The sequence below is a fragment of the Lepisma saccharinum genome, chromosome 14, assembly GCF_977018435.1.
Source record: "Lepisma saccharinum chromosome 14, izLepSacc3.1, whole genome shotgun sequence".
NCBI classification, from domain to species: Eukaryota; Metazoa; Arthropoda; class Insecta; order Zygentoma; family Lepismatidae; genus Lepisma; species Lepisma saccharinum.
Window position 1 is genome coordinate 52,161,822 of NC_139242.1, and position 20,226 is coordinate 52,182,047.

Here is a 20,226-nt window from a genome sequence, read left to right on the forward strand (position 1 = left end):
TTATATATATATATATATATATATATATAGTCGTGCAGGAGGGCCAGGGCCTACGTACACTCTGCCGGCCTCACTCCCATATGCGTCAGCAGATGTGTGTGGGCGATCCTATAACCAGTTAGCACGACGATCCCCCTGTCGTTGTTGTAGGTTTCCATGACTGGGTTACGCTACTCATTCGTAGCTCCCAAATTTCATCACGACGGTGGATGGCCACCGGCCCCATACACTGCCGAAATCTGAGGGGAATAGTTGGTACGCTTCCCCCAGGAGACTTGAACCTGCGCGCGTCCCGTAGATGGAGCCCAAACCCCGACGCTTTTGACCGCACATGAACAATTTTATGAACACTTTCTATTCGATTATACTTCTGTATCTGGACTTCGGACTTCGCAGATAGTCTATAGAATATACGTTCCTAAATCATGTTAACTCTGAATGTGTTATGACTACGACACAGACCCCCCAATAGTTGCAAGGTGTCGTCACACAGAAGTGGAATTCCTAAAGTGACGGGCCGAAGACTCCTCGTGCACATTCAGGCTAGAACTTTGCAGGTGGGCCGGCCTCACCATAGAGAATTGCTGTGGGCCAGGGAGCTGGACCTCAAATTGTCAGCTAATAACCCCCTTCAAAAATCGTTAAATCAAACCTTCCCCAGGAGGACGGCCGAAGGGAGATCGTACACCAAATCACCACATAGAGGTCGAAGATGATGTCTAGACACGGGAGGTCATTTTTTTTTTATCCCCACTGCTGCAACATTCCACCAACGGCAGTCAAGGCGGGAGGTCATCTGCGCTTGCGAACTCGGGTTCGATTCGCACGTCTCATTTTGCATCGCTTTTCTGTCACCTTTGGATAATCGCAAAGATGAGGATGGCATTGATGAAGGGACACGCATAAAGAACACCCATGACGAGGCTGGGATTCGAATTTAGGAACTTCTGGCGTCGTAGCGCGCTGTGATAACCACTCCTCCACTAAGGTCGGCCGGTTGATATAGGGACACGCATAATGTTTGTTTGTTTCAGTTTGTTTTTAAGTCCGTTTTATGCACGGAAAAGCTAATCGTGACTGAACCAAGAGTTTTATAAAGTGCGATCCGAACCACTATGTGCCTCGAATCGAACCCGGGACCCCTTGATTGACACTTACAATGGAACATCTGGGGTGTAAGAGGTGACCATCTCTGAAGGCTGTCAAATGTCAAGCTATCTTTCACGTATAGTGTACCCTGCGCTCCATTTTTGCAAGGTAACGAGGGCCTGGCGCCTGAACCCACAGCCAGTAAAATCCTCTGTGTGATTTATTCGTTTCTGATTGTCCCTTCATCCATTTCATCTTATCATCATCCATCCTCATCACCGCGATCAGCCAGAAAATCTGCGTAAAATAGTCTGTATCGTCTTCATGAGAAAGGAACATTCTTGCCCAAGCCGGAAATCGTACCCAGATTCTTCAGCAACAAGGAAGCAAGTCCAACACTGAATGCATTCAGTCACCGAGGAGAGCCACTTTATTAACTGTGCGTATATAATTAAATACATCTAGGTAGTGTAATTACTAGTGCTCGGAAGTTGAAGACCTATAAATTGCCAAAAAAAAGACCTAAAAATATAAAAAAAGGACCTAAAAACGGAAAAAAGGACGTATAAATGTGATCCAAATTAATTAATAACTTCCGTTTTAATTACATATTTAATGAATGAAAAACATAAAAAATTCTGGTGGTATGGAACACACAGTGCGAAAAAACTGAAAGCTTCAAAACAAGAGAAAGTTGCCACTTATAGCGCGACCTTCCAGGCAAGTTACGGTTAAAGAGCCTTGTACCGTAACTGCTTCAGTAGTCCAAAAATGTTTTTCTCTCGTTTCAGGGATGGTTCAAATATATTCATTTATTTATTTACTACAGAAAGGATGTTTAAGAGGTGATGAACTAATGATGATTCGAATTGAATTGAGAATAGGCAGTAAAAACGTAGTCGAAAGAAGGTGAAATTGCAAAAAAAACACGTTAAGACCTAAAAATAGGCTAAAAAAGGACCAATAAGCCCCAAAACGCCGAAAAAGGCAAAAAAGGAAAAATAAAACCCACCTTTTTCTGGCCTACAATGACCCAAAATGAACATATAATGTTGGGCCTCGTCTTCGAACACTAGGAAAAAAAAAACGGATTTTTCCTCAACTTCCGAGCCCTTAATTACTATTCCTGGAATTTCTAGTGTGTATGTATGTATAAGCTCAATTAAACATCTGGGCCTACCCGATGGCGTAGTGGTAACGTTGTCGGCTTGTAATCTAGGGCGATGGATTCGAAACCGGTTGGAGGAACATTGTATTGTGGTTCGAATATATTTTTAAACTGTTAAGTCCAGCATTGATCAGCCTATATTCTGTCCCGACTATCTCTGGAGCAAGGCCGCGCATAGCGGCAGAGAAGGGAGTGGGCAGAGCGAAGCAGAATACGCTGCTGAGAAGGCTGGCAACAGAATTCGTTCCCCCTCCACGCAATCGCATTCCCTCTCACGTGTTCATTGGTGGAGCCGCTTCGTTCGCTTGCTCCAGAGAGAGAACCAGAACAGAGTATACCTGACCATAAAGAGGACTAAAACTTATTTATGACTTGTGCGAGCATTTCTTCATTATATATCTCGTGACACAGTTCCTATATTTGTAGTTGTATTCAATAAGCACAATAATTTTACTTTTGTGTATTCTAGAAACAGATAAATTAATTCTTAATCATAGCAAAACAACAAGAAAAAAATATTCCCATGCCGGGAATCGAACCCGGGCCTCCTGGGTGAAAGCCAGGTATCCTAGCCACTTTTTTTTTTTTTTTTTTTTTTTTTTTTTTTTTTTTAAAGGAAAGCCCCTATGCGGAAGCTTCCCCCATCACACTTCATTCACTCATATCATTTCATTCATATTTCAATTTCAAGACTTTTCAGGACAGACAATCACAAACATCCATGGCCGAGCCGGGAATCGAACCCGGGACCCCTGGCGTCGTAGCGCGATGTGCTAACCACTCCGCCACAGGGGCCGCCCTCACTAGACCACATGGGATTGATGTTGATTTACTGATAATAGCTAATGAGACAGATCGCGAGTCCCCGTATTTCCTGGTTTCCCCGTGTTAAAGCTATTTTTGTTTTCGGATCCTTCCGGCTCCCGTATTGGCATTCAATTTCTCCTGTATATTTCATTCACAATCTAGTTTGCGAAATTTCGACTCATTCCGAGTTCGGCGAGCCATACAAAAACTTCAAGTCGACTGCAAGATCTTATTCGTTTAACCTTTGGCCGTTGGCGGGCGAGGACTAAGAAATTTGTAAATTTGTATTCTCTATTGTGATCTGTATATTACATAAAATGTAAATTACTGGTTTTGTTTAATATTATCCATTCCATAAAAATTTTCTGGACAGACGCCGCGCCGCGCCGCTAAAAATGCGCATTATTTGTAAATTCAATGCTGAAAGTTAGAAATCTCCCTTAAATTCACGGCCGAAAGTTGGTCACCCTACCCCGTACATACAATTTCAGTTGTAACATTCAGGACAAGTTATGTCAGGTATGATTAGTTATATATTTTTATATTTTTACCACATATCAAATATATTTTTTTAAAATTTTGTGTTACTTTTCCAAGGGAATTTCCACAGTGGAGGCTCGGGGGTTATATCTCCACAAGCCCTTTAAAAATTCGGACCTGCGCCACTAAGAGAAACCCACAGCCGAAAATGAAGACCTGCCCATTTCATCAACACTAAACTTCCCAGTAATTGTCAGCCACTGAGAATGATGAACTGATTGTGACATGTGAAGTGCGTTTTGCCTTCGCCCACCCACAATTTCTTCCTAATTTCTCTCCTTTGGGGTCTCGGAACATTCCGGTGGCTCAGATACTCACAAGTCTTCGTCCCTAGACGGTGCATGTGCTCCTACAGCCTCCAGAAGAAGTTACCAAAGCTTTCTTCCCATGACATATGCCTTCGGGGTTTCATCAGGGGGGAAGGGGGAGCGGTGGGCTGCTTCTGCTCATCCTCCGACGGCGACGAAAAAAAAAAGGAAAAACCCTCAACAACGCTTCTTCTGGGTCCATCCACTTCCCAGCCTTATCACACAAACAGGGGTATCCGTTCCTGTAAACATGTGTTGCACCATGCGAGATGAACCAGTTATTTTATGGCATCCCGTAACAGCTTAATTGCAACTGTCATGGGCGGGTTAACCGCAGGGAACAGCAACAAGGACAACAATTATCTTCATTGTTGTCTCCCGCTTCTTCGTTGGAAGCGGCGCACGTGCAAGTCTTCAATGGGAAGAGCTGTTTGTACGGAATGTAAACGCCTCCTTCAACACATATCAGTATCCGTAAACAGAATATGCAAATACAGAGACGTCTATTTATAGAGAACCACTGCGATTCCGAAAAGACGGGAAGTAGCCATTTCTCCAGATACACACAATCTTTTCTGCTTGAGCAGGTCCACAAAATTGTAAACTGGGGTTATCAAGAGAGCAGTTGAAATAAGTAACCACTAAAGAACAATTGAATTAAATGTACTTGAAATACACAAATTGATAAGCACATGCCGTAATTGTTGAATACGTTTCTACTGCTTCAACTGGCTTGCTCTTAGATAAATATCATCCTAAATGTTATCATGTCGTCGCATTGTAATCGAGGGGTTCAGGGTTCGATACCCGGCGGAGGCGAAATGAACAGTGGTTCGGATCCCACTTCAAACCGTAAGTCCAGTCCCTATTAGCCTATCTGTGCATAAATTGGACTTAAAGCAACAATTCAAACAAACATCCCAAATGTTGAAATAGTACTCCAAATTAAATGAAGAATAATAGAAAAGTAGTCTGTGATTTTGAACTAAATTAATATGACATTTTCGTACATACATTTGGAATATCATTAATTTGTTTTGAACCTCCGGATTTCGAATCATGTTGTTCACTTTCAATTTAATTAAAAATATCACAATAAAAAATATAGGCTACATAGTTCAAGGTAGAAGATATTAAAAACACCTCACTCACGGAAGTTGGATCCTTTATATTTTAATTTACATGTATTTGATGACCTTCACAATAATGGTGAATAAAAACTTTTACAAATATTGAGTAATGTATCTGTGCGTTAAGGTGAATTTATAAATATTTGCATGTGTGAACGAAATATTGACATACGTATAGTCTAAATAATCTACTTCGGCTTTGAAATTCGACCACTAACTGTTTCCTATTTGCTATTTACGTAGAATCCGCGTCTAAAAAACTAAAACTAGCATTTATTCGAATCGTTTTTCTCGGCAGCGTATCGAAAGCTTTAAAAAATGCTAAAAGCAAATAATAATAATAAGTAACCTTTTCGCTTAATCAGGTTGAAACAGGAACGAAATACAGAATAATAACGTCGCCAGAAAGTCAACAAATTCAGCTTCTATATCAATCAATGACTGACTTCCTTGGAACCATCGCTGATTCATGCAGAAGCTGTGAAAGATCCTAGGGTTCAAGTGGACATCGAGATGATGACTGACGTAATTGTAGCAGCCAATAACCACGCTTCTTCATGCCTTCGTGAATCTTATTAAAGTAATATTTGAGCTGATTGAGGCGCTGGTAACGGTTCCGATTGTTTTACACTCAGAGAAAAGAAAGTCTTTATACAAAACATTGTCAAAAATTAATGTTCCTTTCCCATTAATATGACTTCAATGTCGTATGCTCCAGCACATAACCTATTTTTGAAAGACAGAAAATGCTTGATAAATGCATTCCAAATATAATTATTTTTTACATTAACAACTTTCATGCACGATATATGTTTCACATACGGTATATGCAACGTGGAGTGACGTGGACATTAAATTGTGTACTTATTCTAAGTTTCATTAATAAATATTATATACAGCATATACTATTATTTAAATACATTACACAACCAATTCATCCATCTCACAATAAACCAACAGCAAAAATTACATAAATTGTCTCTCAAATGTGCACGCTCCCTTTCCTCAAAACAATTGTTCATGCCTTTAAAACAAAATCAATTAAGACAAGTGTTATTTCTCTGCCTGGTGATTTACAATGCATTACAGCGAAGAAACATAAATTGCGAGCAAGAAAATTTGGATCCAATTTTTTTGCAGGCTGAAATCAATGTTAATTTAATAGGGCGCAAACAATTTCACGGAATATCATGGCATTATATCATTTACAACTTTTGTGCCTCCCCGATGGTGTACTGGTAATATCGTCGCCTTGCGATCAAGGGATCCCGGGTTCGATACCCGGTTGAGGCACATAGTGGTTCGGAACCCACTTTAAGCTATAGGCCCAGTCTCAATTAGCCTTTATGTGCACAAAGTAGACTTAAAAGAACACACAAATCAATCAATGAATTTTACAACTTTTTTTCATTTAGATCGTTGGACGCCCAGGGCCGTCTCCCGCCGTCCCCTAGCTATGGTTCTGAACTTGATAAGACTAAGAAAAGTAGGTATTGCGAGCGAAGCGAGCAAGAAAATTTTACAAAAAGTATTTTTATGTGCATAAAATTTGAAGTTCTGGGCGATAATTGCCCCCTGCAGGTACAATTGGCCGTCAATGTTTGCCCCCATAACTCATTTCCGATCAAGGTTAGGGGGCAATGCCCCCCTGCCCCCTGTGGTTGCGCCACTGACGTTATGACACTCGATGTCAGTTAAATAGTACACAAATTTTTGACAGTGAATTTAAGTGTAAAACAAAACGACAACATTTTACGCTGAAACTTTAAATCAAAATATACATCAACATCGGCGCTTTCGTTGGAGAAACTTTTAAAAAAGCTCACCTGAGGTCGCCCCAAGTCATCATAGCACCTAGTCCCGCCTTCATGATGGCTTGCGCTTTGCGCCGACGCACTGTCCGTACCGCACAACACAATTAACACAACGAATGAAATGTACCGCGAACACAAACGCCACTTACAAACACGACTCGTAAGCAAGTCCCGTCTTGTGAAGAACCGGGAGCCCGCCATGTTCCGTAAGCACTGACAAGGTTCCACACTGCACTGCACTAAAGCCTAAGAGAATTCCTAACCACCACTGAATCTTCACAGCGACTGTCGTCTGCTGCGAAGGGAAAACAGTGTTGCCAGATATCCACAGTCCGTCTGCACCGAGAACTGTTAGTCAAACTGACGATCCCATTTGCTGTTATCAAGTTTAGAAAAGTAAACAGAAAACGCCACGTGACTTTATTATTTCGTTTCGGCCGCAAGGTGGTGCGCTGAATTCCGTATCAATGAAAAATTGCATCGTGATTAACAACGGCAAGCCAAACCCATCCGATAACGTGTCACTGACCGATACGAAGACAAACCTAACTTGCTGATTATGAGACGTCGCACACCAAAGATGACCTATAATTCTGGATGCACAGACACATACAAACCAGTTCTTTCAACGAGACTGTTCAGAGACGAAGAGGCATCAAGACAAAAAGACAAGGAACTGATTGTCGGAGCGCAAAGATTACACGAATCACTTGTAGAAAGAAAATAATCTTGTTCACAATGTCGTAATCAGACAGCGCTTTACGATGTTAGACGAATGGATAGCGGCCTCGAAACTAGTTGGTGGGCGTATCTATAAATTGAAAGAGGAAGAGATTTACTAGAACATCATTGCACATGTTTAGCTCTACAGCCTGATGTCATATTAACATTACTATTATCGTGAGAACTCTTGATAATAGTAATGTTAATGTGACGTCAGGATGTAGAGTCAAAATGTGCAATGATGTTCTAGTAAATCTAACTTTAGTTTTCGATCAAAAGCAAATCAAAAACTTTCTACAACGCTTATGAAAATCATTTAAAAAACCATTTCACGGTGGAAAGTGTAAGTTTGAACCAACGAAACTCTGCTCGCCTTTACAAATGGAGCCATTGTTGAATTATGAATGTAAAATTTTAGTTTTCTCTTTGAGAGTAACTAGCAAAGTGCTTATTTGTATCTGTGTTATTTTACGTCGTTCTTTGCTACTTTTGGCTAATCGCGACGATGACGATGAGTGATGATTAAATGAAATTGACGAAGGGACACTTGCTAGGTCTCGAACGCGAACTTCGGTGTACAAAGTGTGTTGTGTGCGGACGAAAATATTCCATTTCAAACGCCAAGACAAAAAATATATATTTGTGAGTAAAGATAAGTCATCTAACCCTAACTGTACAGTGGAATGCATAAATACTACTTGATAGCCTCGGTGGCTGAGAGTGTTGAGTGCTGGACCAATGACCTCGCCACCGATAGTTCCAGGTTAGAGTTTCGGCGTGGACATGGACATTCCTTTGTGAGTGCCCCTTCATCAATTTCACATAGTTATCGTCATCATCGCGATTGGGTTTAAAGGCCAGAAAATAAATAATACCGGCAAATGGTCCATCGTCATACTTTACGCGTTGCAAATTTCAAGAATTGGGACAAAACGCAACCAAAGTAATAATATTTCTACATTTCACTGTACGTCTCTTCTTACAACACTGCCAAACATGTCTTTAAAAGTTTTTTCTTTTATTTTTCTACAGCGCAGTTTTTTCACTACAGGAACTAATTGAGACAGCATGGGGAATCAAATTGCGAACTCCTCTACATTTGATATCGGTTTTATGCATTTCAGTCCACAGCAGGTCCAACCTCTCTTCAAACTTGAAATGCCAGCTTTGTTTCTCGAAGCATAACGATTCTTTTATCAGTCACATGGGAAGCTGGTCTTCGCGAGATAAGCTACAGCATACGCCCCCGCGCAGCCATTTCCCCTGTCTAATTGTGCCGTTATCTACAAGCAGATAAAACAAAGGATGTAGTTCTTCCTAGAGAGAGGCCGGGTGCATTTGACCATCTTCTGACTGAGCGATAGTTTTATCCTAACCCTCTACACTATAACAAAGAATATCCCCAAGGTCATTTATGTATGGTTAATTTTAAACTGACGCTAAAAAATAGTCGACTTGCAGTTCCAAAGTATTGTTTTGAAACTAGTACTCCGTGATTGGGGTCGAGCGTTAGATATTGAGCGTTAGATACATTTTCAACCTATCTTGAAACTTTTCATCGCAAAATTGAAACTTTATTTTCTTTTTGTTTATTTTACTTCGCTCTTCTGCCACTTTTGGCTTATTGCGGACGTGAGGATGAGTGATAAAATTGGCTAAGAAACACTCACAAAGAACACCAGTGGCGTATAGTTAGTCCACGATCTGGGCTATCTCAGTATGTCACGTGGCTATGCTATGAATAGAAATAAATTTACCAACTCCTAATAAATCAGATTGCCAACTCATAAGAAATCAGGTTGCCTACTCATAGGAAATGAGGTTGCCAATTCATAGGAAATCAGGTTGCCAACTCATAGGAAATGAGGTTGCCAACTCATAGGAAATCAGGTTGCCAACTCATACGAAATCGGGTTACCAACTCATAAGAATTCAGGTTGCCAACTCCAGAATCAGCATCACCATCTCACTGATATGAATAATATTATTTACAATTTCCGATCGATTCTTCTCCTGTATTTTATTCTCTAGACTTCAGGCTTCGCAGATAGCTTAGCTAGGCTAGAATATACGCTCCTGAAGAACACCCATGCCCAAGCCGGGATTCGAACCCGGCACCTTTGGCGTTGTAGCGCGCTGTGCTAATCACTTCGTCACGGAAGTCGACGCAAAAGTGAAACTACAAACAAATGTACGGACATGTCCAACAATGCAAATAATAATAATAATAATAATAATAATAATAATAATAATAATTTTATTTTATTTGCCTTCACCAGTAGCGGTGATCGAATGCCCAAAACTGGTCGGGAAGGGGGGGGGGGCAAGAGTGGACAAGGTCTAGCATTGAGATGTGCGGGGTCAAAGAACGGCAAAACGTTGGGGGCGCCCCTAATCACCACCATTGACATTCACTTGTTGCATGATGGTGATACTTGATTTTTCATATGATAATTTTGCTATATATAATACAAGAACCATCAAATCATTTATACTAAATATCGGAAGAACTAATCACAAAAACAAAATAATACAATTCCAATTTACTTTATTATTTTTTTACAAGAAAGAAAAACAAAGAACCACACACAACTTAGAAAAATGAATTAAGGCTTGGCTTTCAGAATAAAACGGGTTATTTTCACGTCTTGTGCCACATTCTGATACCTACACTCGTGGCAGAATTTCTCGGGATTAAATATAATTTGAACTGTACTTTGAAAGTCCTTTACAAGTGATTAATGATTCGTTTAATAGTCATATTTCTATGGTCTTCATTAATAAATTTATGATTTCTTTAGTTACAGATTCTACAGTCTGAAATATTTTAATCGAAAAAGCCATACACTACCTCTACATGTTTACTGATTAACATAAAAATTCGTCATGTGAGGTTCATATATGGAGACATAGTGCCCTCATATTTTGGGATAATAATCTGGCAACACTAGTTTTATTCACACAAGATCTTCAAAACTCCATCACTGGTTACTGCGATGTAGTAAAACTGGTGACCACGCACTTAATGGTACACAGTCCCATACATAATGCAGAAGAACTTGCCCCAAGCACCTCATGCATCAACCTGTCTTGGCAACAGTGGTGGGTCCAGCAAATCACTAGAGATATTCGAAGTGATTACCATCCTATTTTATTTTATTTTTTTAACTTTTAGTCAGCATTTGATAAAGGAACAGAAAGACAGCTCAGTGCGCTGCAAGTTGTAAACCTTGTATACTGACTCTCGCTTTGTGGAAGTCTTCCTTTTGTAACAAAGGTAAAGTAGGCTCACATTCAGACAGGACTTTGTTGTTGTGTATAGTAAGTGGCCTGTGGCTTCAAAGCTAAATATCGTTACCAAGCAGGACGTATCTAGGAATACATTTGGGGGGGGGGGGTTCCGACCAAGTGTCTCAATAATAATAATAATAATAATAAATTAATTAATTAATATTGTATTGTTATTACACATAAATAAGTAAAAAGATGGCACAATAATAGAGATATAACAGCACGTATTCATTATCTAACTTATATGTAGTTATAATGGCTCGACAGCCCTTGAAGGGCCTTGGCCTATCTCCCGACTGCCATTCTCCCTCCCACAATCCTACCTAGAGGTATGGAGATCTTCAACCAGTAATGAGGTGACATGTGGTCAGCACGTCGAACCATCAGCCGTTGTAGAAGAGTTTCGAGACAGAGTTACGCTATTCACTCGTAGCATGGCCGTAGGCAGGAAAAAATGTCGGGGGGGGGGGTCATCCATAATTGTTCCCATGGGCGTCGCCAGAAATTTGAATAATAGAAATAATAACAATAATTGTACAATAATAATTAAAATTTCATAATAATAAAACAATTTTATTCCATAATAATAATACTAATAATTATTATTATTATATTATTGTTATATCCTCGAGGGGGCTTACTCAATCCAGCACAAGTTTCTTTCTTTCTTTTTTTTTTTACGTTTCATACAGTGTGTACTGAAATGCACACTTATTATACTTCATCATTAAACTTTAGATACCTTCAAGAGAAAAGCTTTAAAAGTTAGATGGAAATTTTAGTCATAAAGCTTTTGTTGTTTGACTTTAAAATTAAATTTTTGGAATTTTGAAAAGTGTGGAACCAGTTATTCTTTTTAAAAACTTAGCCTGGTGCATGGATTGTAACCTCAATCGTGAATGTAATGCGCTACAAAACTGGAGATCCTAGGTTTGAACTCCTATCAAGGGGGATTTTCGACTTTATCGGACAGGGAATTTAAAAGCTGGAAAGGGAATTTTGGGACAATCATAAGGGAATCTTCAGTCTATATTCCTTGTGACGCGGGAGCAACACTGGAAAGATGACAACAGAAGTGATAATGGTGGGGTCGCGGATGGGCTACGATTCTGAGAATAAATCCTGTTTCACTCAAGTTTCAGAATTCCAAATGTATGAAAATTCTAGCTCGATCGTTTCAACATTGTCTCCATGTATTTTTGTGATGCTTCGAAAAAAAATTTGAAAATTTGTTACAGATTTTGGTTTCTGAAGTTCCATTAATCCAACATGTCAGAAGTTTCGGGGGGGGGGGGTTGAACCCTAGAAACCTCCCCTCTAAATACGGCCATGACTCGTAGCTCCTCAATTCCCTCACGATGGTGGGTTGCCACCGGTCCTATACACAGGCCGAAAACCCAGACTCGAACCCATGCCGTCCCGCATTCGGAGCCCAAAGTACAAAAATTGGATCTATTTTGCAGTTGAGGTTGTCTTGGCAGGAAAATGCTTCACAGATTAATTATTTAACGCTAATCCATTGCAAATCGTTGTTTTGAAGTTTTGTGTTTCGAGAGGTAACAAAAACAAGTCAATTTCGCTGTTTTAGATGCTTCACACGTGCGCGAAATAATTATACGAATCACTGAAAGGCCATGCATTAATGCTTTCACTGCCTGTATTCAGACGACCGTATGCGATTTGCTTGCACATACAGAACTGGCTTTGTAGCTCCTGCACCTGTCTGAAAATCTCTACAGGAAACCAGTGTTGCCACTGCACAGAACAACTATAGTGCGCGTCAAATCTCCTGCATATGGCGATAGCCAATAGCAGCGCACTGCAGCGGTGCCATGTCGAAATCTCACACGGAAAGAGACAGCGTGGTCGAGCGAAACGCCTTGTCACGGAGAGCACGGAACATTAGATAATATAACATATAATAAACATAATGGGAGAAAAGAACATACCTGATTAGGGACTGCATAATTCTTTCAATATTCTCAAGGTGGAAGTTGTGGAGCCTTTGTAAGATATTTTGTCCCGTAAAGAGTACGTTATCTTTTTGGAAGTAGAAAATTCGCCACGATCGTAAATTTCAAAGACTGTTCTACGAACTACGTCTTTTTTCAAAGTCATCTAAATTTGTCGTTCTTTTCGGTATATTAATGTGCTTTCTAGTCTAGGTTATTGAAACATTGGAGCAGGCCCCGATCCACATTGTTTTGCCCCCGAACATATCCGAGAAACGGTAGCTTGATTCACACCACACGCTTGAGCTGTTAGATCCTGGCACTTCTTAAAGTCAATTTTACTTCTTTGTTCGTCACTCGAACACTTTTTTTTTTTAAAAAATGTACACCTGAAAAATCACCTGTCGTGCCTGGCTTCGTACAACACTGTATTTTTCCCTCTTCTCTCGCCATCACTACCACTTGGTTTACTCAACGACATGCTGCACACACCCACTAAACACATGAAAAAAACAAAAAACGAACAATGACGGTATCCTCTTCGTCAACTTCTTCTGCCATCACTGGGAACGAACGTGCCCTGTTCCCTTAGCTAATCGGAAAGTTTCAGAATGCAACAGGAACGAAGGGAGAGCAAAAAGGATACAATGCAAATACGTTTATAATAACATTGCTTCTACAGAGGGAACGGTATAAGCTACAATCACGCTTGTTTTTCGTACATACTCGCAAATTCATTATCTTTCCATCTGTTGAACTACTGACACTTGAAATAATCTATTTATATCCGAGCGCCAGGTACACGATTTAGTAGCGAGGTGAAACAGCTTCTGAACTAGGCAACGCTGCACGTCCGTGATTCGCTGGTGCTGTTCAGTCGTTCAAGGTCATATGCAGGAGATTTGACGCGCACTCTAACTACCTTACGAAGTCGAAAGTTCTCGAAATTGCGGATCTGCAAATGCTGTCCGTCCTTCGTACTGCAGAAAACGGCAAATAATATTTTTAGTTTTTTTTTAGAAAGCAAGTATTTAGTATTTTATTGCTCGTCTCATGTGCGAGCCATCGGCTGTGCGCACTACATCTATTCGTATTACACAACTATGATTTTTCTTACAGACTACACTTTTCATTACATTACATTAAATAGCAGTTCTGGTCGCTTTAACTGTTCTCACTTAAACTAACACTTATTCCTCTTCCTTATCCCGTCTCTGTGCAACACTTCTTTTTCCCCTAACTGATTGTAAATATACCCCCACTTTTTCCAATAGTTCCATGTTTCTTTGCACTACGATTGATTTGAACACAGTTTCCAAGCTGATGTTGCGTAGCTTCTCCTCCTGCAGAACGCGCGTGTCCTGACATAAAAATAAATGTTCTGTCCCATCATCACCATTGCATAATACGCATTTATATATCCCTTCCTCATTTTTTACTGTGTTGTGTCTCCATCCCCCTAGCCTCACCCATGCCAACCCCTTTCTTGCCACCATGCTCACCTTCTTGATATACGATACTTGTCCCCATTCCCGCGGTCCCCTTCTTTGGAGTTCGAGCGATCTCTTAGTTTCACATTCCGCTATTATTTCCTGTCTATCTATATCCTCTAATCTTTGTTTCACTAATTGCAATGTCCCCTGGTCGACGTGTTCCCCCTCCCAGATCCATCCCAGTCCAATTTCGTATAGTTTACCTCTGATCTCTTTCGACCATGTTCCCACTTCCTCCCCTTGTACCTGTTGCATCAGCGCTTGCCCTTTTACCGAATTCTCCCTTCTCGATATTAATGTCGCCCAGTATTTAACCCTTCTCAACATACCCCATGTTTTCTCCCTTACCAGTCCAAGTTCCCTTAGTACACCGCAGTTTGCAGTGCCCATGCTGATATGCAGAGCCCTCTTGTAAAATGTGCATTGGATTCTGTTTAATGCATCGCCCCCCTTTGCTTCCCATATCTCCCTCCCGTACCCTATTGACCCTATTAATAATGTACGATACAGTTTTCCCACAAAATGTATATCGTATTTCTCCAATTTCCATACTGTCCGCATTATTTCGTTTGTTATTGCCCCAGCCTTTCCTTGTACTACCGTTTGCACATGTCTTGTCCATGTCCCTGCCATAGAGAGAACTAATCCCAAGTATTCTATTCTTTTTACCCTTTCTAATTCTTGCCCTCTGAAAATCCACCTTTCGTCTTCTCCATATACATATCCGTTTTTGAACACCATATTTTTGTTCTTGTGAGATTTACTTGCAGTTTGGATTCTCTGCTGTATCTTTCCAACCCGTCCAGAGCCCTTTGTAGGCCGGCATTTGTCTCTGAGATCAGAACCACATCATCTGCAAACAAGAGCGCCGGTACCCTTGTCGTCCCGACCTTGGGGTTGTCGGCTTGTTCACTCTCTATATACGCCACTATATCATTTATATAGAGAGTGAAGAGCAGGGGTGACAGAACACATCCTTGCTTTACCCCCGCTTCCGATTTTCGTTTCTCTGTCACGGTATCCACTTGACACCGTACACAGAATTCGACTTTTGAATATATTGCCTTTATTGCGTTTATCATCATGGCCGACATTCCCATTTCCCACAGTTTGTCCCAAAGTTTTTCTCTATTTACAGTATCGAATGCCTTTTGGAAGTCGACAAAACAGGTATGTAGCTTCCCTCTCTTTTTCTTCAGTTTTTCTTCAATCAATGTTTGGAGTGTAAATATATTGTCCAACGTGGTGCTTTTATCTCTAAATCCGGTTTGTAATGGCGTTATTTTGTCGAATATGTCAGTCTATTTTTTAATTTTCCAGTAGAGTATGCTCGTGTAGACTTTACTTAATACTGGAAGTAACGAGACCCCCCTATAGTTGTTTGGATTGTCCATATCCCCCTTTCCTTTGTAAATGGGACAGATGATAGACTGGCTCCAGCACTCGGGGAATAATCCCCTGTTGTACATACTATTAAATAAACGTGTAGCTACTCCCACCATATTGGGCCTTTGTAGTCTTGTTTTTACCATTTCCCCCAAAATTCCATGCGCCCCTGCAGCCTTCCCGCTTTTCAAGTTATGTATTGCTCGTCTGACATCCGTCTCTGTTATTTCATTGTCTAGGACAGGAATATGCGTCCCCACGATTGGTTGGAAAATTCCCTTTACGCCATTGTTTCCCCCTTCCTCCTCTGGTATTTTGTATAGTTCTGCAAAATATATATATCCCATGTTTTTGGCTCTATGGTACTGTTGGTCCATTTAGTTCCCCTTAGCTTCTTTGTCACCCCCTATATCGCTCTAGTGTCTTTTGTCTCCATTGTTGCTTCTAGCATCTCCGTATTTTTAACTTTCCAATCCTGCTTCGCCTGTTCTATGATGTGTTTATATTTTCTTCTGAGTTCTACATACAGTTGTATTTTATTTTCACTATTTAATATCCTAAAATCTCTCAGTGCTTTTTGCGAAGTATTTTTTGTTTCCCTGCATTTTTCGTTGTACCACCCTCTTTTCGTTGGTTGCTTTATTTTGTGCACTCGCATGTGCCTCCCTGCTCTTGTAATAGTGTGCTGCAGCAAGTCTACGGCTCTTTCCACCTCCCCATTTTCCATTTCTCTCTCTATTTGCTCTGCCATCATCAACGTAAGCCCGTCCCCCATGATTTCTCCCATCCTTTCCCTTTCCGCCTCGTTCCATTTAAATTTCGGAATTTTTCTAGTTTGTACCTCTTTTCCCTTTTTCTGTGCACTCTGTTCTCCCAGGCTCACCTCATGTGGTTCTGATCTCAGTGACAATATGATTGGGAAGTGGTGCGAATCTACAACCTTGGTGACAATGAATTTCGACCAGAAAGGAATATGTGATTAAATGCACAGAGGCATAGGCGGTGGAATGGGTGACCCGCAGAAGTGACGCATGTGTGTAAGAGGAGGCGTGTGAGCAGGCAAGAATCGTGATCCCAGCATGTTGCACCCAAGGTCACGTAAAGAACGAAAACGGGGAACTATACGCGTGACATTGAACTTCGACCAGGCACCAGACCCATACGGAAATTCCAGATACTGGCGCATTCGACGGAAGCATGACGTCACGGACACGATAAGGAAGTCCGCCGTATATAAGCGCGTGCTGTGCACCGAGGAACCGCAGTGCTTCATCACCATGGCCAGGGGCAAACCTATTGACAACACCGTGAGGAGAAGAGTGGTGGAGTTGCAACGGGATGCACTCAGTGAACGGGAAATAGGGCGCCAACTGAACTCACCCAAGACAACCGTCCACTGCATCATCAAACACCACCAAAATACGGGTACTACAGAGCCAGGTAAGGCCCCTGGTCGAAAACGCCTGCTGAGCGTGCGTGACCTACGGATATTTAGGCGCTATATCCAGACCAACAATCATGTTTCTGTGGCTGAATTACGACTGTGGACTCGAGAACGCTTTCACATTGAAGTGTCAACCAGAACCATTCGCCGTTACCTACAGCGATGCGGTTACCGAGTGTACAAGGCGAAACGTAAACCCTTCCTTTCCATGTTGAACAAAGGCAATGGACTACGGTGGGCACGAATGTACTGGGGATGGACATTTCGGCAGTGGAACAGGGTTTTGTGGACGGACGAATTCATTTTCAATGTTGTGTACGGGAAAATACGGAAAACAGTCATTTGTCGGAAGGAGGAACAGAATGAAGCAAAATGTTATGCACGTCGGGTACAGAAACCTGCGTCAGTGATGGTATGGGGATGCATGACGGCATCTGGGGTTGGCCCACTACACGTCTGTGAGGGCATTGTGAATGCACATGCCTATACACGCATACTGGAGCGGCATCTTCCCACAGTGCGAAGGCACCTGTTCCACAGGCGGCGTCTCATCTTTCAACACGACAATGCCAGGCCTCATACAGCGCGGCTGACAAGAGAATGGTTGACTCGCCATCACGTGAGAACTCTGCCATGGCCACCATCGAGTCCCGATCTCTCGCCCATTGAGAATGTGTGGCGTGTTCTTAAGCGACGTGTGCAACAGAGGGGACCCACGACAGTGGCTGCTCTTATCGCCTGCCTGCAGGAGGAATGGCACCGCATCGATGTGGAATACCTTGAACGACTCGTCCGCAGCATGCCCCGACGCATTGCCACAGTTATTCGCCGACGGGGCGGCGTCACACCATGGTAAACAGGATCCCCTCTAACAGTGGTCGAACTTCAATGTCACGTGTAGATGGACGAAAATGTTTTATTTTGTGTGGACACCATATATTGCTGCGTTGCAGCGGAAATTTATGTTTTCCTTTGTTCCATGTAGCCTGATGAATAAAATATGTTCAGCATATGCATGTGTTCTCCTTCTTTCACAACGCACTCCTATATTTGTGACTGGTCGAACTTCATTGTCACTAAGGTTGTATTCTGTCTCCTACATAGAAGTCCCTCAGCTCCCCTATTATTTCCCTCGAACAAATAGCATAATCAATGACACTTTTCCCCGATTGAGCTACAAATGTATACTCCCCCTCCCGATCTCCAAAATATTTCCCATTTAATATGTCTAGGTTCATCGCTTCGCACATTTGTAATAGCTGCCTACCGTCCGTGTTGATAGTCTTATCCTTGCTTTTTCTTCCCCTCCCCCCTCCCCTTCCGATATGACTTCTTCGTCTCTAATTCTGGCGTTCATATCTCCTAATATTATAATGCCTGCTGTTGGGTCGCTGGCAAATAATATAGCCAGAGTGGGGACAGGGTCGACCAGTTCGCCATATTGCCCATAATGCCCTCCAGCAAATAAGACAAACTTGATAAATAAATGCTCTTTATGCCAAATATTTAGGTATGTATGTATTGAATGCGACTTCCGTCCCCGCAAATTAATCCCATTCTTTCTCCGTCCTTTTTTTCTTTCTTTGAGACCGTTACTTGTGGTTACACGCAAAATTTGTAACCGAACCGAGCTTGAAACAAATTGTTCTCCTGGATAAGCAATTAATTTTCACGCACAATGTCCATTTTCTGCAAATGATGGCAGTGTAATAAAGAAAATCTGTAATTGTATATTGACACACACTTATAAATAGGTACTGTGAACCCACACTGAAAATAAATATTGTTTCTTTTCAAAACAGTAACCTTTTCCCGCAGTAAACGTCAAGTAAAATGCAGGCTAACGAAGCTCTTGCAACTTGAACCTGTGCTACTTCCGATTTCTTTTTCGATTATGCTTTTTTCTTAAATGTGTTATATGAATCCCTCTGCAGTTTTAAGCTTTCATTTCCTCATACAATAGTAAAGCCTGTGTATTGTTCCCTCACATTTTGATAGAACTAAGCAATGACAACATTTTGAATTCAACCAATCAATCGACACGCATAAGTTTAAAAATGCAGTAAAGCAAGCGAAAAATATTTTACCACTATCTCTCCTGGTACGATAAATCTACCTGTACTTGGCAACACTGACATCAGCCCGTTTTGTATGCAAGCTATGATAATCAGGCGAGTTACTATTAGTTCTCAATATCCCCCCACCCCTTTCTTTCTCGGCAACACAATAAAACGAGTGAAAATTCATGTTTACACACTTTTTTCGGTTTTCGCAGTAATGGGCCAATTATGTAGGTAATGATGCGTTACTGATAAACAGGTAAAAAACCGATCCCCCTAGAACGTGACAGATGGGGTTTCGTGATGGCCATTACCCCGGTAAACAGGTAATTACCTTAAAAGATCTACCAGGGGTGGATTCCTTTGCGTCCTTCCATGCTGAAAAATCACTATTTCTAGCGAATTTTGAGGAAAATTTGGGCTGTTTGAAATTAAAGGTGGACGTCATTAACCGATGGTCAACCTATTCTTTATCTGTGTTCATAATATAGTAGAAACCGGATTCCCATTACGATTTTGAAAACTAATGCAGGAACAAGCATGCAGGAATGTTTATTATGTATCACACATGGCTTTCTCATGTAAAGTGCGCAAAGGAAATGTTTCACGAAGAAAATGCTGGGAAACTTGTTTATTTCATCTAAACGTAGGAGTGGAATTCAAGCTCGAGAACCAGATAAGCCCTAAGCTTCATGGGCTTACGGTCGGTTATGAAGTGGTGTGGAAGCAAACAGGGGATAACTTTGCGGACAAACAAGGCGGTTATGAAGTGGCGTAGAGGCGAACAGAGGATAACTTTGCGGACAAACAAGGCGGGTTTGAAGTGGTGTGGAAGCAAACAGAGGATAACTTGGCGGACAAACAAGGCGGTTTTGAAGTGGTGTGGAGGCAAACAGAGGATAACTTTGCGGACAAACAAGGCGGTTATGAAGTGGCGTAGAGGCGAACAGAGGATAACTTTGCGGACAAACAAGGCGGGTTTGAAGTGGTGTGGAAGCAAACAGAGGATAACTTGGCGGAC

The 20,226-nt window shown here is 41.4% G+C and overlaps 1 protein-coding gene across 1 annotated transcript in view; it reads right to left on the reverse strand.

The window, feature by feature from the left end:
* The window catches only part of LanB2 (laminin subunit gamma-1), a 351,641-nt gene extending 344,368 nt beyond the window's left edge, over positions 1-7,273 (reverse strand). Inside the window, exon 1 of the mRNA XM_083135585.1 lies at positions 6,869-7,273. Coding sequence (XP_082991711.1) covers positions 6,869-7,057 — 189 coding nt within the window. The 5' untranslated portion in view covers positions 7,058-7,273. The remainder of the gene's footprint in view (positions 1-6,868) is intronic.
* Between the last annotated feature and the right edge of the window lie 12,953 nt (positions 7,274-20,226).